General features: G+C 43.6%; 2 protein-coding genes and 1 non-coding gene across 6 annotated transcripts in view; 1 reads left to right on the top strand and 2 right to left on the bottom strand.

Annotated features, from left to right (window-relative positions):
* The window catches only part of WDR88 (WD repeat domain 88), a 47,023-nt gene extending 30,064 nt beyond the window's left edge, over window positions 1-16,959 (bottom strand). Inside the window, exon 1 of one of the 2 annotated variants that reach the window (XM_003997994.6) lies at window positions 16,494-16,895. In XM_003997994.6, coding sequence (XP_003998043.2) covers window positions 16,494-16,805 — 312 coding nt within the window. In that variant the 5' untranslated portion in view covers window positions 16,806-16,895. Of the gene's footprint in view, window positions 1-16,493 lie in introns of both variants that reach the window. The other variant, XM_045045567.1, reaches the window with a different exon arrangement.
* LOC111558174 lies at window positions 6,884-6,990 on the top strand. Its single transcript, XR_002738761.2, has one exon. It is a non-coding gene; the product is annotated as a U6 spliceosomal RNA (small nuclear RNA).
* Window positions 16,960-17,849: 890 nt separating the features above from the next.
* Window positions 17,850-25,868, bottom strand: part of GPATCH1 (G-patch domain containing 1) — a 39,103-nt gene continuing 31,084 nt past the window's right edge. For all 3 annotated transcript variants that reach the window (XM_006941457.5, XM_003997950.6, XM_045045566.1), the window contains 4 exons: window positions 24,795-24,902; window positions 22,373-22,470; window positions 20,691-20,839; window positions 17,850-18,126 (listed from right to left, as the gene is read on the bottom strand). In XM_006941457.5, coding sequence (XP_006941519.3) covers window positions 18,096-18,126; window positions 20,691-20,839; window positions 22,373-22,470; window positions 24,795-24,902 — 386 coding nt within the window. In that variant the 3' untranslated portion in view covers window positions 17,850-18,095. The remainder of the gene's footprint in view (window positions 18,127-20,690; window positions 20,840-22,372; window positions 22,471-24,794; window positions 24,903-25,868) is intronic.

The raw sequence follows: 25,868 nt of genomic DNA on the forward strand, positions 1-25,868 counted from the left end.
AGCAAGTTACAAAATACGAGATCAACATCAAAGAGTCAATTGTTTTTCTATACACTCACAGTGAACAATCTGGGGGGGAAAACCCTAAGAAAAGAAATTCTTTTTAAAAAAATTTATGTTCAAGTTAGTTAACATACAGTGTAGTCTTGGCTTCAGAAGTAGAACCCCATGATTCATCTCTTACATATAATACCCAGTGTTCACCTCAAAAAGTGCCCTCCTTAATTCCCATGACCCATTTAACCCACCCCACTCCAGGAATCCTGTTTGTTCTCTGTATTTACGAGTCTCTTATGGTTTGCCTCCATCTCTGTTTTTCATTCCCTTCCCCTATGTTCATCTGTTGAGTTTCTCGAATTCCACATGAGTGAAACCATAGCATAGCTGTCTTTCTCTGACTGACCTATTTCGCTTAGCATAACACCCTCTAGTTCCATCCACATTGTTGCAAATGACAAGATTTCATTCTTTCTCATCACGGTGTAGTATTCCATTGTATATATGTACCACATCTTCTTTATCCATTCATCATTCAGTGGACATTTGGGCTCTTTCCATAATTTGGCTATTGTTGATAGCACTGCTATAAACATTGGGGTACATGTGCCCCTTCAAATAAGCATTTTTATATTCTTTGGATAAGTTCCTAGTAGTGTAATTGCTAGGTCACAGGGTAGTTCTATTTTTAATTTTTTGAGGAACCTCCATACTGTAGAAAAAAATCCATTTATAAAGGCATCAAAACAGGAATAAATTTAACAAAAAAGTATAAAACTTATACTTTGAAAATCACAAAGCATTATTGAAAGAAGTCCTAGCAGACCCAAATACATGGAAAAGCATCCCATATTCATGGATTAGCTATTAGCTTACTATTGTTATAAAACTTATACTTTGGAAATCACAAAGAATTGTTGAAAGAAATCAGAGCAGACCCAAATACATGAAAAATCATTCTACACTCATGGATTAGCTGTTAGCTGTCTATTGTTAAGATGAAAATACCTTCCAAGATGATCTACAGATTCAGCACTATGCTGTCAAAATTCCAGCTGAATTTTTTTTTCCAAAATTCACAAGCTGATCCTCAAACTTATATGGATACTCAAGCAAAGCAAAACAGCCTAAATAATCTTGAAAAAGAACAAAGCTTGAGTACTCACAATTCCCACTTTAAAAACTCAGTATCTACAAAAAGTGACCGTTATCAAGACACTGTAGAACTGACATAACAACAGACATATAGGTTGATAGAACTGAACTGAGAATCCAGAAATAATCCCTCATATTCAGGTCAATTGCTTCCTCAGCAAGAGTGTTAAATAATTAAAAATGGAAAGATTAGTCTTTTCAACAGATCATGCAGACACAAATAACATCCACCTGCAAAAGAACAAAGTTGGACCATTGCCTCACGCCATATATAAAAATGAACTCAAAATAGATCAGAGTTCTAAATGTGAGAACTAAAGCCACAGGCTCTTAGAAAAAAACATAGTTGCACATCTTCTGAACTTGCATTAGGCAGTGGCTCCTTAGCTACAATACCACAAGCACAGGCAGCAGCAACAATGACAAGGTAAAGTGGACATTATCGAAATTAAAAATTCTTGCGCTTCAAAGGACACCATCAGGAAGGCGAAAAAACCAATCCACGCGATGGAAATCATACAAATCATATATCAGATAAGGGACTTATCTGATACATAATACGTAAAGAACCCTTAAAACTAACAATAAAAACACAAACAACCCAATTTAAAAATAGGCAGAAGATCTGAATAGGCATTTCTCCAAAGAAGATATGTCAATGAGCTCCAGTACATGGGAATGTGCTCAAAAATCAGGTAATATAACAAGTGTTGGCAAGAATGTGGAGAACTCTGAACTCTCACACATGGCTGGCGGGGATGTATAATGGTGCGCTCCTTTGGAATATAGTTCAGTAACTCTTTAAAAAGTTAAAACATATGCGTTGGGGCACCCAACAGGCTCAGTCGGCTAGGCGTCTGACTCTTGATTTCGGCTCAGGTCATGATCTCATGGTCCATGAGTTGGAGCCCTGCCTCGGGTTCTGTGCTGACAGCTCAGAGGCTGGAGCCTGCTTCCAATTCTGTGTCTCCCTCTCTCTCTGCCCCTCCCCCACTTGCGCTTGGTCTCCCGTACCATCTCATGCCAGTTAGAGTGGCTAAAATGAACAAATTAGGAGACTATAGATGCTGGCGAGGATGTGGAGAAACGGGAACCCTCTTGCACTGTTGGTGGGAATGCAAACTGGTGCAGCCGCTCTGGAAAACAGTGTGGAGGTTCCTCAAAAAATTAAAAATAGATCTACCCTATGACCCAGCAAGAGCACTGCTAGGAATTTACCCAAGAGATACAGGAGTGCTGATGCATAGGGGCACTTGTACCCCAATGTTTATAGCAGCACTTTCAACAACAGCCAAATAATGGAAAGAGCCTAAATGTCCATCAGCTGACGAATGGATAAAGAAGATGTGGTTTATATATACAATGGAATACTACTTGGCAATGAGAAAGGATGAAATCTGGCCTTTTGTAGCAACATGGATGGAACGGGAGAGTGTTATGCTAAGTGAAATACGTCAGGCAGAGAAAGACAGATACCATATGTTTTCACTCCTGTGTGGATCCTGAGAAACTTAACAGAAACCATGGGGGAGGGGAAGGAAAAAAAATGGTTAGAGAGGGAGGGAGCCAAAACATAAGAGACTCTTAAAAACTGAGAACAGCGGGGCGCCTGGGTGGCGCAGTTGGTTAAGCCTCCGACTTCAGCCAGGTCACGATCTCGCGGTCCGGGAGTTCGAGCCCCGCGTCGGGCTCTGGGCTGATGGCTCAGAGCCTGGAGCCTGTTTCCGATTCTGTGTCTCCCTCTCTCTCTGCCCCTCCCCCGTTCATGCTCTGTCTCTCTCTGTCCCAAAAATAAATAAACGTTGAAAAAAAAAATTAAAAATTCTTGCACTTCAAAGGACACCATCAGGAAGGCAAAAAAACCAACCCACACGATGGAAATCATACAAATCATATATCAGATAAGGGACTTATCTGATACATAATACATAAAGAACCCTTAAAACTCAACAATAAAAACACAAACAACCCAATTTAAAAATAGGCAGAAGATCTGAATAGGCATTTCTCCAAAGAAGATATGTCAATGAGCTCCAGTACATGGGAATGTGCTCAAAAATCAGGTAATAACAAGTGTTGGCAAGAATGTGGAGAACTCTGAACTCTCACACATGGCTGGCGGGGATGTATAATGGTGCGCTCCTTTGGAATATAGTTCAGTAACTCTTTAAAAAGTTAAAACAGGGGCGCCTGGGTGGCGCAGTCGGTTAAGCGTCCGACTTCAGCCAGGTCACGATCTCGCGGTCCGTGAGTTCGAGCCCCGCGTCGGGCTCTGGGCTGATGGCTCAGAGCCTGGAGCCTGTTTCCGATTCTGTGTCTCCCTCTCTCTCTGCCCCTCCCCCGTTCATGCTCTGTCTCTCTCTGTCCCAAAAATAAATAAATAAACGTTGAAAAAAAATTAAAAAAAAAAAAAGTTAAAACATATGCGTTGGAGCACCCAAGAGGCTCAGTCAGCTAGGCGTCTGACTCTTGATTTTGGCTCAGGTCATGATCTCATGGTCCATGAGTTCGAGCCCTGCCTCAGGTTCTGTGCTGACAGCTCAGAGGCTGGAGCCTGCTTCCGATTCTGTTGTCTCCCTCTCTCTGCCCCTCCCCCACTTGCGCTCGGTCTCTCGTAAAAATAAACATTTAAAAAAAAGAAAGAAAACGTATGCCCACACAAATAGTTGAACACGAGTACTCATAGCAGTATCATTCATAATGATAAAAAAATGGACATAATTCGAGTATCCATCCACAGATGAACAGATAAAATGAGGCATATTCACATAATGAAATATTACTAGGCAATACAAAAGGAATGAAGACTTCTCATTTCTGGTCTGCCATGTAATAAGCTGGGAAGCCACCACATCATCCTCACAACAAATTAAAGCCCAAGCAAACTGAAAAATCAACAACCCTTCCTACATTCCTCAGACAAGTGAGGTCACAGAGCGGACTGCTGCTCCCAAAACTGGAGAGACAGAGGCCAATACAAAGAATCCCAAGTTACAGAGCAGAAATCCAAGGGCAGCAACCTCCATGGAAACGAGTCCCAGGACAGGGAAACCTGACCTATAACTGACAAATTGCTGGAGACTCCGTGTGGACAACTTAGAGAGTTGAAAACTCCAGGGGGACCCAGTGGTGAGGGACCCTCACATCTATGTTAGTAAATGTCTCCCCTAGCACCTGGTCCTCACAATGACTATAAGAGAAAAATCCCCTCGTGCTTCTGGCTGGGGGAGGAGGGGAGGAGGGGAAAGGAATCATATTGAAATATTCCACAGCATTTTGTTCTTCTCAACAACCTCTGCTTGTCAGGAGAAACTACTTAACCAGAGCCTGACCTGCTGGGATTTTATCAGAGCCGCACAGACCTGGGGGAAGGGAAGTCCCCAACCCCGACCAGCTCTAGTCTTCCACATGGGAGAAGGCAAACACCCAGCGGGCCCCTCTAGCCATCCAACCCCACCTCACTAAGGGTGGAGGACGGGGAGGGGTGCAGACTGAAAAACACGTGTGAAGTTCACATGTGAAGTTCAAAGTGGGCACAGGCCCACTACAAGACTGAGACCTAGTCATAGGACTGTAGACTTCTCCCCCTCTCCCGACACCTTAGCATCACACCACTATAGACTTCTTTTCATCTGTTCCTTTTACCCAGTACATCATGTCTGGCTATCAAGAAAAAAAAAAAGTATAATCCTACAAGGCAGCAAACAAAGCTTGAAGAGACAGCACAAGCATAACAACACAACCAGACCCAGATATGAGGAGGATGTTGGAATTATCAGACTGGGAATTTAAAACACCTGTGGCTAATATGCTGAGGGCTCTAATGAACATAGTGGATGGTATACAGTGTAAGCAGAGAGATGGAAATTCAAAGAAAGAACCAAAAAGAAATGCTACAGATCAAAAATACTGTAACAGATGAAGAATATCTTTGATGTGTTCATTATCAGACTAGACATGGCTGAGGAAAGAATCTCTGAGCTTGAGGACATATCAATAGAAACCTCCAAATCTGAAAAGCAAACAGAAAACAAACAAACAAAAAAAGACGTAAAGAAACAGAACAGACTATCAAGGAACCATGGGACAACTACGAAGCTGTAATACATGCATAACGAAAATACCAGAAAGAGAAGAGAGAAAGCAAGAGAAGTGTTTGAAAAAACAATAATTGAGAATTTCCCCCAAATTAATTTCAAATGCCAGACCACAGATCCAGGAAACTCCAAGAACACCAAACAGGATAAATGCAAAATAATGATGATAATAATAATAATAATAATAATAATAATAATAATAAATCTACACCTAGGTGTATCATTTTAAAGCTATAGAAAATCAAAGATAAAAGGAAAATCCCAAAAGAAGCTAGAGGAAAACAATGCCTTGCCTGTAAAGGAGCAAAGATAAGAATTACATCCAACTTCTTAGAAACCATGTGAGCAAGAAGAGACTAAAGTGAAATATTTAAGGTATTAGGAGGGAAAAAAACCACCAACCTAGAAATTTGTATCCTGCAAAATTATCCTTCCAAAGTGAAGGACAAATACTTTCTCAGACAAACAAAAATTGAGGAAACTTTTTACCAGTAGACCTGCCTTGAAAGATGTGTTAAAAGTTCTTTTTTTTTTTAATTTTTTTAATGTTTATTTATATTTGAGAGAGAGAGAAAGACAGTGTGCAAGCAGGGGAGGAGCAAAGAGAAAGACGGAGACAGAATCTGAAGCAGACTCCAGGCTCCAAGCTGTCAGCACAGAGCCCAACACTGGGCTCAGACTCACGAGCTGCAAGATCATGACCTGAGCCGAAGTCAGACACTCAACCAGCTGAGCCACCCAGGCACCCCAAAATGTTAAAACTTCTTTAGAGAGAAGAAAATGATATAGGTCAGAAACTCGGATCTACATAAAGCAAGGAGAGCACCGAAGAAGGAATAAATGAAGGTAAAATAAAAACCTTGTTCTTATTCTTAATTGATCTAACAGATAACAGCTTGTTCAAAATAATAATAGTAAGAACGTATTATATAGAATATCTTATATATATTATATAATAGCAACAATATATTATATATTATATAATTAACATATAACTATAATTGTACAATATTATATATTATATATAATGAATGACAGCAATAATACAATGGACATGAGGGAGGGATTAGAAATATTTTGTTCCTTTAAATTACTGATGCTACCCATGAAGTGGTATAGTGTTATTTGAAAGTGAACTTGGATTAACTGTAAATGTATATCACAAATTCTTGGGCAACCACTAAAAAAAGCAACAACAAAAAAAAAGAGATCTGATATGCTAAGAAAGGAGAGAAAATGGAATCACATAGAATGCTCAACTAAAACCACAAAAGGTGGGGTACCTGGCTGGCTCAGTCAGTAGAGCATGTGACTCTTGAGCTTGGGGTTGTGAGTTTGAGCTCCACATTGGGTGTAGAGATTAATTAAAAATAAAATCTTTAAACAACACACACACACACACACACACACACATACACACACACACACACAGGTAGAAGAGTGGAAGACAAAAATAGGAACAAAAACCAGGGGCAATAAATAGAAAACAATAACAAATATTGTAGGTACTAATCCAAGTATATCAATAATCACTTGGATTATCACTATCAATACACCAATTAAAAGACAGAGATTATCAGAGTGGATGAAAAAACAGGACCCAACAATATGCTGTCTACAAGAAACCTACTTCAGTGCTTGCTTCGGCAACACATATACTAAAATTGGAACGATACAGAGAAGATTAGCATGGGCCCTGCGCAAGGATGACATGCAAATTCGTGAAGCATTCCATATTTTTACACCATTCACAAAAATAAACTCAAAATGGACAAAGGACCTGAATGTGAGACAGGAAACCATCAAAACCCTAGAGGAGAAAGCAGGAAAAAAACCTCTCTGACCTCAGCTGCAGCAATTTCTTACTTGACACATCCCCAAAGGCAAGGGAATTAAAAGCAAAAATGAACTATTGGGACTTCATGAAGATAAAAACTTCTGCACTGCAAAGGAAACAATCAACAAAACTAAAAGGCAACCAATGGAATGGGAAAAGATATTTGCAAATGACACATCAGACAAAGGGCTAGTATCCAAAATCTATAAAGAACTCACCAAACTCCACACCCGAAAAACAAATAATCCAGTGAAGAAATGGGCAGAAAACATGAATAGACACTTCTCCAAAGAAGACATCCAGATGGCCAACAGGCACATGAAAAGATGCTCAACGTCGCTCATCAGGGAAATACAAATCAAAACCACACTCAGATACCATCTCATGCCAGTTAGAGTGGCTAAAATGAATAAATTAGGAGACTATAGATGCTGGCGAGGATGTGGAGAAACGGGAACCCTCTTGCACTGTTGGTGGGAATGCAAACTGGTACAGCCGCTCTGGAAAACAGTGTGGAGGTTCCTCAAAAAATTAAAAATAGATCTACCCTATGACCCAGCAAGAGCACTGCTACGAATTGACCCAAGGGATACAGGAGTGCTGATGCATAGGGGCACTTGTACCCCAATGTTTACAGCAGCACTCTCAACAACAGCCAAATTGTGGAAAGAGCCTAAATGTCCATCAACTGATGAACGGATAAAGATGTGGTTTATTTATACAATGGAATACTACTTGGCAATGAGAAAGAATGAAATCTGGCCTTTTGTAGCAACGTGGATGGAACTGGAGAGTGTTATGCTAAGTGAAATAGTCAGGCAGAGAAAGACAGATACCATATGTTTTCACTCCTATGTGGATCCTGAGAAACTTAACAGAAGACCATCGGGGAGGGGAAGAAAAAAAAATGGTTAGAGAGGGAGGGAGCCAAAACATAAGAGACTCTTAAAAACTGAGAACAAACTGAGGGTGGATGGGGGGTGGGAGGGAGGGAAGGGTGGGTGAGGGGTATTGAGGAGGGCACCAGTTGGGATGAGTACTGGGTGTTGTATGTAAACCAATTTGACAATAAATTTCATATTAAAAAAAAAGAAAGAAACCTACTTCAGATATAAAGACAAATACAGATTAAAAGTAAATGGATGGAGGAAAATAGACCATACTAACACTAATCAAAAGAAAGCAAAAGTAACTATTTACTTTCAGATGGAGCAGACTTCACAGTGAGGAAAAGTTATCAGGGATAAAAAGAGGCATTGCATAATAAAGGGGTCAATTCTCCAAGAAGATACAGTAATCCTTAACATGTATGTGCCTAACACCAGAGCATCAAACTATGTGAGGCAAAAGCTATAAAACTGCAAAGAGAAACAGATGAGTCCACTATCATACTTGGAGACTTCAACACTGACTCAGAAAGGAACAGATCCAGCAGACAGAAAACGAACAAGGACACAATGGAACGCAACGCAACCACCAGTCAACTGGATATAATGGAGATCTACAAATGACTTCATCCAACAACAGCAGGATAGACATTCCTCTCAGCTTCATAAGAAACATTTACCAAGGCAGACCACATTCTAGGCCATCCATAAAACACACTTTAACAAATTAAAAAAAAAAAAACCAGAAATCACACAATGTCTGCTCTCAGAACACAATGGAATTAAATTGGAAATAAATAACAGAAAGATGATTGAAAATACCAAAATACATGGAGACTAAACAACACACTTCTAAATAACACATGGGCCAAAGAAGAAACCTCAAGAGAGGTTTTTAAATATTTTAAGCCAAACAAAATTAAAACATGACTTATCAAAATTTGTGGGATGCAGTGAAAGAAGAACTTAGAGGGATATTTATAACGTTGAATGCACATATTAAAAAAGAAGAAAGATCTAGAATCAATCATCTAAACCTGCACCTTAGGAAAATAGAAAAAGAAGAGCAAATTAAATCCAAAGTAAGCAGAAGAAAAGAAACAATAAGAATTAGAGCATAAATCAATGAAATCAAAAGCAGCAAACTGATAAAAATCAATGAACCCAAAAACTGTTCTTTAAAAAAGATAAGCCTCTAGCCAGGCTGACCAAGAAAAAGAAAAGAGATAACACAATACGAATATCAGAAATGAAAGCTAGATCCTATGCATGTTAAAAAGATAATCAAGGAATACTATGAAAAACTATTTCTACAAATTTAATCACCGGAAATGAAACGGACTAAATTCAAGTTTGAATTGAAATGGACTAATTCCTTAAAAGACACGATTTGCCAAAAGTCACACAAGAAAAAAATAGACAGTTTGAATAGCTTTTTATCTAATAAAGAAATTGAAATAGTGACTAATTACCTTCCAAAACAGAAAGTTGCAGGGCCAGATGAATTCTACCAAACCTTTAAGGAAAAATTATACCAATTCTCTATAATCTCTTTCAGAGGATAGAAGCAGAAGGAATACCTCCTAACTCATTCTGTGAGGCTAGTATTACCCTAATACCACAACCAGGTAATGGCATTATAAGAAAATTAATGACCGATATCTCTCATGGACATAGATGCAAAAATCCTCAACAAATATTAGCAAATGAAATCCAACAGTGTATAGAAAGAATTATGCATCATAACCAAGTGGGATTCATCCCAGGTATGCAAGACTACTTCAATATTCAAAAATCAATTAATGTAACTCATCACATCAATAAGATAAAAAAGAAAAATCACATGATTATATCAATAGGTGCAGAAAAAGTATTTGCCAAAACCCAATAGCCATTTATGATTTTAAAAACTCTCGGCAAATTAGAAATAGAGGGGAACTTCTCAACTTGCCAAACACTATCTACAAAAACTTATAGTTGGGGCACCTGAGTGGCTCAGTCAGCTGAGCTTCTGACTTTGACTCAGGTCATGATCTCACAGTTCATGAGTTCAATCCCCACATCAGGCTCGCTGCTGTCAGCACAGAGCCCGCTTCAGATCCTCTGTCTCCCCTCTCTCTCTATCCTCCCCTGCTCATGCTTTCTCTCTCAAAAAATAAATGAAACAAAACAAAAAAACATACAGCTAACATCATACTTAATGGTAAGAAACTCAGTGTATCCACTAAGATCAGGTATGAGGCAAAGACTCCTCTCAACACTTCTTTTCAACATTGTACCAGAAGTTCTAGCTCATGCGATAAGTCAAGAAAAGGAAATAAGAGGTATAAGATTGGGAAGGAAGAAACAAAACTGTCTTAATGCACAAATGACATTATCGCTTATGTAGAAAATCCAAAGGAATCAACAAAAACTCCTAGAATTAATAGCAGTTTTAGCAGATCATTCAATCACTTTTTGCCGTAACAGAAATGAACAAGTGGAATTTTAAATTAAATACATGGTATTATTTACATTAGCACCCCCCAAAATTAAATAGTTAGGTATATATCTAACAAAATATGTACAAGAGCTCTACGAGGAAAACTACAAAACTCTGATGAGCAAAATCAAAGAACTAAATAAATGGAGATATATTCCATGTTCATGGATAGGAAGAATCAATAGTGTCAAGAGGTCAGTTCTTCCCAACTTGGTCTATGGATTCAATGCAGTCCCAATCAAAATCCCAGCAAGTTATTTTGTGGATACAGACAAAATGATTATACAGTTTATATGGAGAGGCAAAAGATTTGGGAAAACAAAGGTTAGAATACTGACACTACCCAACTTCAAGACTTACATCTAAAGATACAATAATCAAGACAATGTAGTATTGGTGAAAGAAGAGAGAAATAGATCAAAGCCTAGAGAGCCCAGAAATAGATCCACATAAATAAAACCAACTGCTCTTTGATAAAGGAGCAAATTTAATATAATGGAGAAATGACAGAATTTCCACAAACGGTGTTGGAAAAACTGGATATCCACATGCAAAAAAATAAAATAAAATAAATCTAAATATCCACCTTACATCCTTCACAAAAACTCAAAATGTATCACAGACCTAAATGTAAAATGCAAATTTATAAACCTCTTAGAGAATAACATAGGAGAAGATCTAAGTGGTCTTGAGTATGGCAATGACTCTTTAGGAACAATGCCAAAGGTACAATCCATGAAAGTAATAATTGACGAGCTGGACTTCATAAAAATTTGAAACTTCTGCTCTATGAAAGACAATGTCAAGAGAATGAGAAGACAAACCGCAGAGTGGGAGAAAACATTTGCAAAAGACACGTCCAATAAAGGAATATCATCCAAAATTGTCAAAGCTTAATAAGAAAATAAAGAACCCAATTAAAAAATGAGCCAAAAACCTTAACAGACACCTCACTAAAAAAGATATACACACAGGTGGCAAATAAGCATGTGAAAAGATGTTCCACATCATATGTGATCAGGGGGTTGCAAATTAAAACAAGTTACCACTGCACACATAATGGCCAAAATCTGTAACACTGACAATACCAAATGTTGGCAAAGATGTGGAGAAACAGGAACTCTCATTCATTGCTGGTGGGAATGCAAAATGGTACAGCCACTTTTGAAGACAGTTTGACAGTGTCTTCTAAAACTAAACATACTCTTAACATACAATCCAGCAATCATACTCCTTGGTATTTATCCAAAGAAGTTTAAAAACTCATGTCCACACAAAAACCTGCACATAGATGTTTCAACAGCTTTATCCATGACTGCCAAAACTTGGAAGTAACCTTGAAAAACCTAAAGATGTCCTTTGATAGGTGAATGGACAAATAAACTATGGTACATCCAAATAATGGAGTATTATTTCAGCGCTAAAAAAGAAACAAGCTACCAAGCCATGAAAAGACATGCAAGCCGTGGAAAAAAAAAAAAAGAAAGAAAAGAAAATCAGGAAACTTAAGTTCACATTACTAAGTGAAAGAAGCCAGTCTGAAAAGACTGTCTGCATCCACATATATGACATTCTGGAAAAGTGCTTACCAGGGGTGGGGAGGTTTGGAGGGATAACAGGCAGAGCACAGAGGATTTGTAAGGCAGTGCAACTACTCTGTATGTACATAATGTACATAATGACTACGTATGTCATTATACATTTGTCCAAACCCATACAGCGTACAACTCCCAGAGTGAACTGTAATGTAAACTGTGGACTTTGGGTATCATTGAGGATCATTAATGGTTTTAAATATTTCATTTAGTGGGGCATGTTGATAATGAGAAGGGATACACAAGAAATCTTTGTATCGTCTCAGTTTTGCTTTGAACCTAAAACTGCTCTAAAGAATAAAGTGTGTGATATATATAACATGTATTTATTATATTCATATAGATTTACTTGTATTTATTTTTTATTTTAGAGAGAGAGAGTGAGTGGGGGAGAGGGGCAGAGGAAGAGAGAGAGAGAGAGAGAGAGAGAGAGAGAGAGAGAGAGAGAGAGAATCCCAAGCAGGCTCCACACTCAGCTCAGAGTTAGATGCCTGGCTGGATCCCACAACCCTGGGATCATGACCTGAGCCTAAATCAAGAGTCAGACTCTCAATGGACTGAGCCACCCAGACTCCCCTGTGTATGTGCTTTTAAATAAATGAGTACTGACACCTGCTGCACATGGATGAACCTCAAAAACATTATACTAAGGGGAAACAGCCAGTCACAAAAGACCACATGTTGTTTGCTTCCCTTTCTATGAAAGGTCTAGAACAAGCAATTTTATAGTGACAGAGATTAAATTGGTAATTGCCTAGAGTTGAGAGGCTGGCTTCAGGTGAAATGGGGATTTACTGCTAATGAGTATGGGGCTTCAGTCAATGAGAGGTTCTACAGTGATTGTGGCTCTGGTTGCAGAACTCTGCGAATACCCTAAAACCCCACACTTTGTATAGGTTACTTGTAGGATATGTGAATTACACCTCAATAAAGCAATGCTTTTAAAAAGGAGGGAGATAGAAGGAGCAAGCCTGAAAAGGTCCCCTGCCGCCACCACCACCCGCCTCCATGGCGCCGTATTACCCGGGGCCGGGGTGCCTGTCCGGGATGTGGGGGTGTCGAACTGTGGTAGTGTGAAGGGACGCGAGGGAATACGGGACACGGAAATCAGGGGTTTGGGGCTCTGCAGCCAGGCAGTGCGGAGATGCAGGGACTCTGGATGGGAAACCTCGCTAGCGAGGCGGGTTCAGCAGGAGGTGCAGGGGTGAGGGGAGGCGTGGCTACAGGGGTTGCAGAGAGCGCGGCGGTGTGAGGATGCAGGGAAGGAGGCATTCTTCGCCTCCACGAAGCGCAGAGAGGTGGGACAGGGATTCGGCAGCCAGGGGTCGAGGCGTGCGGGCGCGGACACCCGCTTGGCCACCAGGGGGCGTAGGCAAGCCGGGCGGGGGGCGGGTCCTGGCGTCCGGCAGCCTTTGGGAACCAGCCGTGTCCCGGGGACGCGACCCTTCCTGTAGTTGTTGCGCGGGTCCCTGGCCCTGGGGCGGCCACCCCCAGCTCCCCACTCTGCAGTTGCCTCCGTCTCCAAACTCCCCATCCTCGTTCTCTCATGGCAAAAACAGAGCTTTCATTATGGGCAAACAGACCAGCAATTGAGAGCGGCTGGCATCCCTCTAACCCCAACGTCCTTTCCGGGGACCTTGGTTCCGCGTTTCTTCTGGGCATAGTACTTTCGGGGTTCATTAGGGATAGAGACCTCGAGGCGCTGCAGAGACGTTCCAAACACACAGGTACATATCCGGAGGCACGAACAAAACTGGCACATAGAGGACGGTCCAATTTTTGTAAAAACAACAACAAAATGTCAGTTCTTTATGTGTGTAGCTTTCCTTCACTTGATCAACAAGTATGTTGTAGCCTCGTCGGGCCTTATCTAGGCGCTGTGGGGCCGGCGGGAACCGAGGGCGGAGAGCGAGCATCCGTGGGCACCGCAGGGACTGAACAGGCTCCTGCGCCCGCGCGCCACGGGAAGGGGGGCGGCCGTCCAACAGCCGGTACGCGGGGCAGCTCCTGGCCAGAGGCACTTGCACCCTGGACGGCGGGGAGAGCCTCCCGGGAAGGAGGGACCCGAGGCCGTCCCTGCCTGGAGGTTCACAGGTCACAGGCGAGCAGGAGAATAGGGAGACGAGCCAGATGCGAAAAGGCCTGGAAGGTCATGGTCAGATCTCTGGACTTCATCTTAAATGCGCCAGGAAGCCACGGGTGGGGGTGTTGAGCCGATTCTTTTCTAAAATACCGAGAGCCATTCGTGTGTTGAGTGTGCATTAAATAAAAACCAAGAATGAAGCACTATCTATTGAGAATGTGCTTTAGCAAATCATCTCAGAGATTTCGATGAAATCATCTGGAACGTTATTAACTTAACATTAAGTTTTGCATTGTGCACTTTCCTTTTAAGGGGTCATTTGGTAACATTTTCATTGAGCTACACCACCACGTTAATCTCACTGTAAAATCACCTCCAGATTGTATTGTTTTGAGTCATTGCTCTCCACTGTTTATTCTAAACCGATCTTTCCCTTCCCGGAGTTTTTCTTTTTCTTTTTTTCCCCCTGTTTGCTGGAGTGCTCCCCCGAGTAACTTTGTCCTCAAAAAGAAGCATCATTCTGAGTCTTTGCAGGTCTAAAGAAAATATCTTTCTGTTGCCTTTATTGGGAATCAGCAGTTTGGTCAGGTAGAGAGTTCTTAGGTCAGAAACATCCTCTGGGAAAACTTGGAATTTCTCAACTTGTCATCTTAATGGGTCATAAAAACCTTAGGCACAAAAAATCATAAGCCGTCTGAATGTGCATCCACAGGAGACTGGTTAAAGTCCTCAGGAAATGGCTAGCCAGTGGGATACTTCCATAAAAAAGAGCAAGGAAGATGTTTCTTTTTTTTTTTTTCAACGTTTATTTATTTTTGGGACAGAGAGAGACAGAGCATGAACGGGGGAAGGGCAGAGAGAGAGGGAGACACAGAACCGGAAACAGGCTCCAGGCTCTGAGCCATCAGCCCAGAGCTGGACACGGGGCTCGAACTCACGGACCGCGAGATCGTGACCTGGCTGAAGTCGGGCGCTTCACCGACTGCGCCACCCAGGCGCCCCACAAGGAAGATGTTTCTAAACTGATATGGAAAGATCTCTAAAATACCTTAGGTAAAAAAAATTGAAATTAGGTGCATAAGGGGTCTAAGGTATGCTTCCATTTATGTTAGAAGAAGAAGAAGAAGAAGAAGAAGAAGAAGAAGAAGAAGAAGAAGAAGAAGAAGAAATAATAATACATATATGTGCTGGGAAATGCATAAAATAAAATATCTCTGTAAGGTTACAGAAGAAGCTAGAAACATTTCTTGCCTCAGTACAGAGATATGGGTTAATGGGGGCAAGGCTGCTAGGGAGACTTGTTTAAAAACAAATTATATCTATTGAATTGGAGTCTTGGGGATGTTCTACTGAGAAAAAATATAATGTCTGTGCTCTCCTTTAATTTCACTTAAAAAGCAGAACAAGTATCATGACTAAAAGCGTTGGCACTTTTAGTGCCATCAGCAATCCCCGTTGTGGGCTCTGCTCCCAGGTGTTCTGAGGGCGGGCCAGGAAGCCTGGCACCTCAACCTGATCCCAGGCTGTTCCGTCTGTGGTCTGTGGGCACCACAGCCTCGCTCCTACCCTCCCCAGGCAGGCGATTTTTGCCTCCCATCTCGCATTGAACTGGACCATTTCTTTCCATGGGAACAATTCAGTCTTCCTCAACCCAGGGAGAGTCTCTTCACTGTTTTCCTTCGGTATTTCTCCTCCCCCTGCTCCCTCTCCCTCTCCAACACCTCCTGTATGTATATTGGCTCTTCTGGATCTCTCCGGCATGCATGACCTTTTCTCTCACAGTTCTAATTCCTTTATATTTGTTCTTTGAGTCTCAGAGTATCCCAGGAGCTTGTCTTCTAATTTTGTTTCAGTGCTCTGCTCTGATTTTAAAGCCTCCATGGGGGTTTCGGTGTGGAAATCCTTTTCTCATCCCCAAGAATTCTGTTGACAGGCCACCAGCCTTTGTTTCACTGCGGTGTCTCTCCAGCTATCGCTGAGAAGACAAAGTAGTGTTGGTAGGTTTTTATTTTTTTATTCTTCTAAGTTTTCTGTTGCTGCTGGAGCTAACTCTGTTTCATGGGCGTGGAGGGCTCCTTCACCGACCCTGGGGTATGTGCTTGGGGTTGTCACCGTGGGGACATTTGGGAGGCTCAGCCAGAAACCACACTCTGGGTTGGGTCAGGATCCCCTGCTTTGGAACATTGTCCTTCTCCCCCAGGGCAGCCTTGTTTTCCCAGAGACAGCAGCCCAAGGGCTTCACTCAGGGGCCCCTGGCAATGCCAAGTTGGTCCCCACAGGTCCCTTACCCGGCTCACTGCGCCCTCCCCACGTGTGGGGGTCAAGCCTGTGCTCCTCGCCCCCGCCCCCGGTGGTCTGACCTTGGAGAGGGACTCCTGGTCGCCCCAGAACTTCTCCTCAGGCATCGGGTGCTTCTCAGATGGCAGTGAGCGCTTGCCCACCTCCAGGGGGTCCAAGCGGGACAGCAGCTGGGCCTGGCGTGCTTCCACAATCGACAGATGGAAGCGGCCATAGCCCCTGACCAGGGCCGCACGGTGCAGCTTCTGGGGCGGATGCTCAATGTCGCCGGAGTGGACCAAAGGCGGCTGTACTTCACACTGCTGTGACACTGTCTTCTTGCCCTTGTCCGGGGCTTCCGGGGAGCCGGGGGCGCAGGGTGGCTCCGAGGCCATCTCAGAGCCCCAACCGCTGGTTTGCCGACACCCAGCACCCCGGCCAGGCCACGAACGAACGGTGGCGCCACGCGCCTGCGCCCGGCGCCCGCTTCCTGGGAACGCCACGCCCTCCCCCTAGCGCTGCGATCTCGTTGCTTCCCCTCCACGCGGAACACGCTTATTCCCAGAAAAACGGGGTTCCGGCCCTGGGCACAAAAGGAATGAGGCCAAGCATGTGAAACGAGCAGCCCCGCCCCCAGGGCTTTCCTTTGGTTCTCCCTGGCTCCCTGTCCCAGGACGATTTCTGTGTGCCCTCGGCCTGCGCAGGGGCTCGTGGTGGACCCACCTCACGTGAACAAGAGAGAAATGATCACTAGATCTAGAATAGGCCATGCATGAATTAAGATGCAGCTGTTGGAGGCGGGGACGCATATGAGAGTACGAAGGAGAGATGTGTCCCAATGTCAATGACAATAGGAGAGACCGAATGTTACCTCCAGTCGGGTAGCAGCCCCACAGATAGAAAAAGACTGGGTGGATATTCCACAACATTAAGGGTTGTCATCTCTGGGTGGCTGAAGTGGTCTTCTACTTTCTTGCTATTTTTAAACTTGTTCAATTGTTCTGATCTTTCTATGAGGTCACTTTGAATGCCAGCACTTTTCTCAAAAGTCTGGTTAGTGCAGATAAGGCAGCCTGGGAACGGGGCCCCAGGGCTGCAGAGCAAGGACCTGATGCCTGTGTGACCCGGGCTGTGGGCGCACACTCCCCAGTTCTGGGTATGGGAGACTATGTGGGACACTTGGGGGACATCCACCTGGAGAGGCTGAGGCCACCTGCCAGGACCCTGATGCTAGGCCCCCTGCTGGACTCCCAGCCACCACTCTCAACTAGGAGAGGCAAGAGCCACGTGCAGACCACCTCCCTCTCACACGAGTCCTTATGTAAGGCCAAATGTCTTTATCTGGACTCGGCTTTCCCCATTAACAAAACTAGAGAAAACCCTTCACTTTTCATTTCTTTTTTAAAGTTTCAGGAAATAAAAAAAAATCAAAAAGAAAATAGAAAAATTCCATTTTAATTAAACTGTACAGTCTGAATTATTTCCTCTGACACTAACTGAGGTTAAAAATAGAAATCAATTTCTGCAACCTTCCAAGGCAGCCTTTGAAATGTCAAGGTTTTAAAAATTATTTTACAGCATGAATTTACATATAAATACAATCTGTACAATGTATTAACTTAGCAATCAACGAGCTTCCATCATGGAGGAGATCTGGTACTGGGACAGACCAGGGCAGAATTCAATTACTGCCGCCTTAGTGGAAGACTTTTCAGCCTAGAAAAGGAAATAAAAGAGAGAGGACAATTAGATAAGAACCGAAAGCCAGATAGCTCCTTGGGGGCCGAGCACACAGACCTCCCCAACTCACAGTGGTACATCTGGACTCATAGAATACAGAGGATGACCACAGACCATGAAACCATCATTTATTTTTTTTTTTTTAATTTGAGAAAGAGAGCACAAGCAGGAGAGAGGGAGGGAGAGAGACAGTGAGCGAGAGAGGGAGAATCTTAAGCAGGTTCCACACTCAGCTCGGAACCTGATGCAGGGCTCGATCCCATGACCCTGGGATCATAACCTGAGCTGAAATCAAGAATCGGATGCTCAACCGACTGAATCACCCAGGTGCCCCTAGAAGCATCAGTTTAATCTGCATTCTTAAAAATGCTTCTCTGTCACCCCCAAACACACAGGGAAACTCAATCTCCACATCTCATATTAGGACCTGTTTATAAAAGCAAGTTCTAATCCTACTCAACCTAGCTCCTGTAGGACCTTTGGGAAGGAGCTGAAAAAAAAAAAACCATGTTTGCTCTAGGGCCAAGGGCTCCTGAGCTGGCAGTCTTAAATCTCAGCTTCATGCACACAAGGGTGTTCATTGACTAGAGCTGGGACACACTGGCTCTAGATCCTTGCTCAACGGCCCCAAAGTGAAAAACCACATGTCCGCAACAACAGAAGAGATGAACTCTCTGGTGTGGTCACATAAAGGGATACTCCCTGGCAATGAAGATGAACCAGCTGCTGCAGCTGATAACATAGGGGACTCTCACAAACCAATTCAAGAGTCATACATGGTTCCTTTAAGTAAAGTCCAAGCAGTGGAGTAACCAACGGTGACAGAAGAGGGGCTACCTCTGGGAATGCGGGTAGGCATGCCAAGTGGGAGGAGACACGAGCAGCCGTGGGGTGCTGGCATATCCCTTGATCAGGCGGTGAGAATGCATGGAGCTGGAAGGTGATGGTCTGTGCACATATATGTATGTGTGTGCACTAAGGTGTTTGCTTAGCTGTATGATTCTACGTCTGTGAAATTCTAGAATGGGCAAGACAATCTGATAGAGACAGGAAGGAGAGGGGTGTCTCAGGGGAAAGGGGTGGAGACGGCAGACCACGGTTCCACCCAGAACCAAGTGGCACTGTCACAGCAGAAAAGCATCAAGGCCCTTACCAAGAGTGACACTCCATGCCAGGTGCGGGGGATGCAAATGAGACCCCTGTGGTCATGAGCCTCCCACTGTCCTTTGCAGAAAACAGGGGTGAGGCACAAAGGGTGGAGGGCCCTCGGGGCTCCAAGGGGAGAAAAGAAAAGAAAAAGGGGCTCCTCGATGGGGAGGAGCGGGGGGACTAAACCTTTAACAACCACAAGAGTGAAGATTTAAGTGCACTCCACACCTCTGACCCTCCCTTCCTTGGAGAGAGGTGCTCTCAGGTGTGGGAAGAACCCCTCCAGCCCTCTTCCTGTGCAAGGATGTACGTAAATGTACACACAGGGAAATCCAAAGGCCAGAGGACATTTTAACATTAACAGCACTGCCTGGATACACCGTTCTGCAGCTTTTGATCTCCTGATGGTAAGTTTTAGATGCCAATCAGCACACAGCTCTCTGCCCACATTTTCTGATTGCTGCACAGTGTCCCACAGCAAGCCCTGCTCCCGCCCTCCCACCACGCCCTCCAGATGGGCACTGAGGGGTGTCCCCGCAGGAATGACTCATCAGACGGCCCCAAATCCTCAAGATCTGGCCCCAAATCCTCAAGGCCTAACCTCCCTGGGCCTGGCCGTCCGACCTGGGAGATGAGGGGACCCACGTGTCTGCCTCGCTGGAGTGCATGAGGACGAAATGAGCAATGCCCGTGGTGTGGGCACCTTACCATCACGCCGGCATGCAGGAGGAGAGGGAAATGTAAGTTGGCACAGCCACTTCAGGAGGCTCGGGATTAAACTGAAATGCTTATCTTTGTATTTTTGAATCATGAGAATGTGCTGTCCGTTCTGAAGAAGTAAATGGAAACGAACAAGGGGGTGGCACTTGTATTTCCAGACAGCAAGATATACCTACAAGGCCACAGTAGTTAATGCAGGTGGGTAGAACAACATCAAACGGCTAAGAAACCAGAGTAGAGAATGGAGGAGGAGGCCCTCGGAGGCATGGGGACTAAGAACAGGACCAAGCTACTCTTCCTTTAATGAGCTGGTTCAGCAGGTAGGGCTGACATGGCCAGGGCTCACCTGTGCCTCCCCTTTCATCCCGGGCCCGCAGATGGACTTCCCCTTCCTGGCTCCGTGGGGGCCAGGCTGTGCAGCAGTGAAGACTGTGACATCCAGATAGGACCGCAACAACCCCCAGCGCCACCCTCCACCCGTCCCCTCCTAGGAGGGGCATGCACCGAAGTGGAACACACTGGGGTCCTGAGTACCTTTCTTGGTTTTCTTTCTTTCTTTTTTCTTTCTTTTCGATATACGTATCGATCATTTCTGACGTTTGCCTCTCAGCAAATACACCTTAGAAGAAACCTTGGAAGGTTTCTGAAAACCAGTGCCCCCCACTGCCTACCTTCTCAGCAGTTCCTGGGGTGACAGGTCTACAGTCCCTTCTTCACCACTCGGGCTGTCGCTGCTGTCTGTGCTCTCAGAACTACTGCTCTTCTCTGGTTTTTTATTCTTTTGCTTGCCTTTGTGTTTGTGCTTCCGGTGTTTCTTTTTCTGAAAGAGAAAAGGGTGGTGGGGGAGGGGGGACAACTGGGTGTTTCCCTCCCTGACTGGGCACAATGACAGGCTAAGGAGGCATTTGGTTGCCAGAGTCATTCAAAAACAAAGACAAAACATCTCATTTGGAGCGAGCTTCAGTCTACGATGGGACAGACCAGACCACACAGCTGCGCGCACACACTCTGAACTGACCCTCTGGCAACAGACACGGCAGAACCGGGCAGATGTGGTCAGGATGCCATCTTGACACTTAGCCCCCATCTGTCTCCTCCAAGGTTGATGAGGGAGACAAAGGCAAGAGAAACGTAGCTGCAATGAAATCTCCTTACAGCTTGCAGCCCACTGATACACACCACCGATAGAAACGTGCACAGTGTGACCTTCCTCGAGGAACTCGTGGCTGCCTTAGTGCCTTCACGTTGATGTTCGATTAAAGACTAAAAGTAACCTTATCTTAACAGCAGCTAGCCCCTCAAGGTCCTGAAAGCCTTGCTTCCAAATTCCTTAGAAACTTACTTAAAAGTATATAATCAGTCACTCTCACAACCCCGGTGCAGCTCTTTCTGCCTTGGGTCCTGTCCCCGTGCTTTAATAAAATCACCTTTTTGCACCAAACGCGTTTCAAGAATTCTTTCTCAGCCGTTTGCTCATGAATCGCGCTTCACCATGTCATCAAGGTGACCCCTGCCACCTGGCATGAACCTGACCGGGGCCACGTTGTTAGGCACATGTGATAAACTACGTATCAGGATGGCACCGTGAGAAGCACAATGAAGAAAACAGCAGAAGGTCAGAGAACAGCAGATCCGCTGGCAAGAAACAAATGACTTTGGTTTTCAAACCTGGCAGCACCAGTTTTTCCCTGTCACACAAGAGGATGTTCATCATCTTCCCTGCTCAGGAATCCTTTCTTTCTGGTAGCCAATCACGGAGCTGTTTGTTCTCAATCCCACCACTGTCCTGACCACTCTGGGGCCCAACACTAACATCAACTGAATTAAAAGCCTGTGCCATCGCTGAAAACACACGGATGGTGGGACAGGGGTGTCAAAGTGAAAGCACGCGCCACTCTTCCAAAGTTCCTTGACCTCCAACAGCAAGCTTTGAACCCAACTCTCTATCCATAATGATGACAGAGCAGTTGAGGAAAGACGTTCAGAAGAATATCTTCATTTGATATTGAACGAGTAACCAATTAACACTACTTTATTAAGATTCAACCATTACTCCCAAGTATTTAAATGTCCTTTCCCCCTACTTTTTCATGTTCACAAATAAAATGTTTTTAAAGTAGAACTGAATAATTAAAATACTCTGCCTGAAAGAAAAACAAAGTTCCTGCAAATTGAACGCGTACATGAGTGTCCACATTCCTGCCAAGGTATGGAGAGGCCTGTGTGCCCCCACCTCGGCCACCAGATATTCTCCCTGCCTGGCTTCCCCTGTCACCCCTCGGGGCTTGTCTGCATGACAGAAGCAGGGACATCAGAGCCTGCATCCTGTCCAAGACGCCCGTAAGTTACTTACCTTCTCTTTCCTCCGTCTGTGCTCTTTCTTGGTCTTATGTTTTTCTTTGTTTTTTTTATGTTTCTCTTTCTGAGGTGCCTCGGGTTTCTGACGAACATCTGAAACACAAACGTAACACGTGAACTACTGGGGAAAATAAAGCCCAAATTGTTGAACAAGGAATGTGACGTAGGTGGAATGTTTAACATTAAGGTGGGACTCCTGCCCTGCCTCGCTGACAAACGGGTTACCTGTCACCTGGTAGCTCTATATTTAGAAACTGCCAGAAGCCTCAACGCAAGACTTGTGTGAGCCAACCCGTATCTTGCCACAGCCTTATCTGCCAGATGAGTCAGATGGAGATAGAGTCGGGAGAGAAAAAGCACAAGCCTGTTTTAATTTAACATCCTCAGGCAGCTCAGGAGACAGACCAGAGTCTGAACCTCAGCTTGGCTGCCAGCTTCTCCCTGACCTTCCGCACGTTGCTCAACCTCTCCAAGCCTCAGTTTCCCCATCCGTGAATAGTGACAGGAAGACTCCTTGCTCTCTCGGGGACACAGAGGATTGGACAGAACCGTGCACATGAATCCCGTAGCCTAGAATCGGGCACATAAACGTCAGCTCCCCTCACATCCTCCTCCCTTTACTAAAGCACATTACATATGTGTTTTATCTTCTAAGTTGAAAAAAACCCTAGAAAATTAGCATGAAAACAACATAATGTACATAATCATTAAAAAGGACCAAGCAAGGGGCGCCTGGGTGGCGCAGTCGGTTAAGCGTCCGACTTCAGCCAGGTCACGATCTCGCGGTCCTTGAGTTCGAGCCCCGCATCAGGCTCTGGGCTGATGGCTCAGAGCCTGGAGCCTGCTTCCGATTCTGTGTCTCCCTCTCTCTCTGCCCCTCCCCCATTCATGCTCTGTCTCTCTCTGTCCCAAAAATAAAATAAAAAACGTTGAAAAAAAAATTTTTTTTTTTAAAAAAGGACCAAGCAAGTAGCATACACTTAAATTCTCCACCTCCAAACTCTGACAAAAATGTTTTCATAGGTCATCAACCTCCAGGTCACCAAACCAACAAAAATCAATTTTTTCCACCTAAAGAAAAGTTTCAAGGGAATTCAGAAGAATGGATATTTTCCAAATCTAGGTAACAGGTGCCTGTAACTCTCTGGTCCTATTGTTTGGTCAGATATTTTAAAATCTGACTTCTCCAAACTTTTGTTTTTTAAGTGCTTGTTTTCGAAAAACCATTCCCCCTCAAAAACCCACAGACAAAATTAAGTAATTAACTATTACAAGGATATCAAGGACGGTCTGGGAAATGGGAATAAATAACTTTGCTCTTAAATTCCAATACACTTACTTTAAGCTGGAGATCTGAACTAAAGCAAATAATAAATACATTCATTTCAATTTTTCAAAACATCACACTTTTTATCACCTCTTTGAAGGCTGGCTTAATTAATCAAACGAATATTTATACGTGGGTGCTATAGGAAACTATGAAGCAGATAACAGAATTATGTCATTTATATACCTGGGCCAGGTTATCAGATGTTTGTTAACCTGGCCTTCAAGGAGATGATAATCCAGTCTAAACATTTTAACAAAACTGTCCATTTAAGACACTGAATGGAAGTTGTTGACCGATACTGGGGACGGAGGATGGACTGTGTTTACTTCTGAAAGAATTACTTTTGCTTTATTTGCTACATCAGCCAACACAGAAAAAAGTCTCAGACTACCCTTCTCCCTACAATTCCTCACCCATCTCTGTGTCCTAGATTTTTACTTTTTTATTTCTGTAAGTGACACCATTTGAGATACTCGGGACTCTATTATATATAACGGAAAGTTGAAGGAAAAAAAAGTTTAAAGGTCTCAGGCTGTAAAGCAACAATTCTCATTTAGGCACTAGGTGGAAGTAACGAGATGCAAAATGTAGCTAAGAACAAAAAAAACAGAAACAAACGTATGTACACTTGATCTCAAACAACACAAGTTTGAGCCATGCAGTTCCACCATGGTGGGTTTTTTTTTTTTAAGTAAATCCAGTACAGTAAGGTAAACATGTTTTCTCTTATGATTTTCTTAATAACAGTTGCTTTTCTCTAGCTTACTTTACTGTAAGAACACAAGATATAATACATATAACATATATAATAAATGTTAATCAACTGTTCATGTCATCGGTAAGGCTTCTGGGCCACAGTTGGGTATTAACAGTTAAGTTTTGGGGGGAGTCCAAAGCTCTATGCAGATTTTCAACTGTGCATGGTGTTGGCGCCCCTAAACCCCGCCTTGCTCACAGGTCAACTGTAGGTATTTGGTCAGCCTCGTGTTGGCCTAGATGGGCGGAAGTAATAACACGGTTAGAGCTGTCACAGCTCAGGGGAGACGCTGGTGCCGATGCAAGGTGAACCAAGGAGCTCTCAACTCACTGGGGCAGAAGACGGGAGGCAGCCGTGGGCCGAACGCTTCTCTTTCATCTATCTGCATCTTTTGTATCGGAAAGGAAGGTGCGGGCTCCTGGGCTACCGGCTCGCTAGCTGAAAAACACCAGGGTATTAATTTTGTCTATTTATGTTAGTATTAATTAATATTTTACTAATATTAACCTGTTTGAATCTTTAATTAATACCTGTTGCCACCAGATAATGTAAGCTTTTCTTTACCACTTTGCTGAGGATACAGCAGGCAAACCTGACCTCCAACCTCGGGGACATTTGAGCTGGGAATTCAGTCGCACGAGGCACCTGCAAGCAAGTGCGCCAGTGGCGACAACACAGGGGCATATACAGCACATGCTCCAGGTCACCTCACTGAGACCTCAAGGGTTGCAAGATGTCCTCGAGGAAAGATATCCTCAGAGAAGAAGAAAAACTTACAAACAGGGATCTAAGACAGTCCCAGCTCAGAAAGCTTAATTTCATTCAAAATAAATGATCAAAGAGGGGGAAAACTGAATATAAACACACTACCATGTTCACATTGGTAATGCCATTTTTTAAACAGATGACTATGTTTTCATACAGAGGAAAGAAAAATGCAAAAAACCTGGAAAAGCATGCATCAAAGTATTGACAATGTTTATCTCGGGGAAGCGGGATTCCAAGGATCCTGGGCTTTCTACAGTTCTATATTTGTAAACTTTTACAGTTCAAGTATATATCGCTCTGTAATAACAAACAAGCTGGTTACTTTTTTCCACAGAAATAGGAAACAGGCATTTGCAAACTGCCTAAGAATAAGCGATGTTTTAGATCTCTATGTAACTTCTTGGTTCAAGGCCCTCAAAACTTATACCCAAGTCTACCACACACTGTCGGGGCTAGAAACCCCTCTCCCCCCCCCACCAAAAGGCTGAGATGGAAAATTCTGTCCACCCACCCAAGCATCTGAAAAACCTCCCACCCTGACAAGCGGCCAATGACTTCCTTTCCCGTCCAAACTCCTGGCTGGCGGAAGTGCCCTGTACACTTCAGGACCAAAAGTTGCCAATAATCCTAGCACCT

This window comes from Felis catus, chromosome E2 (genome assembly GCF_018350175.1).
Source record: "Felis catus isolate Fca126 chromosome E2, F.catus_Fca126_mat1.0, whole genome shotgun sequence".
In the NCBI taxonomy this organism is placed as follows: Eukaryota; Metazoa; Chordata; class Mammalia; order Carnivora; family Felidae; genus Felis; species Felis catus.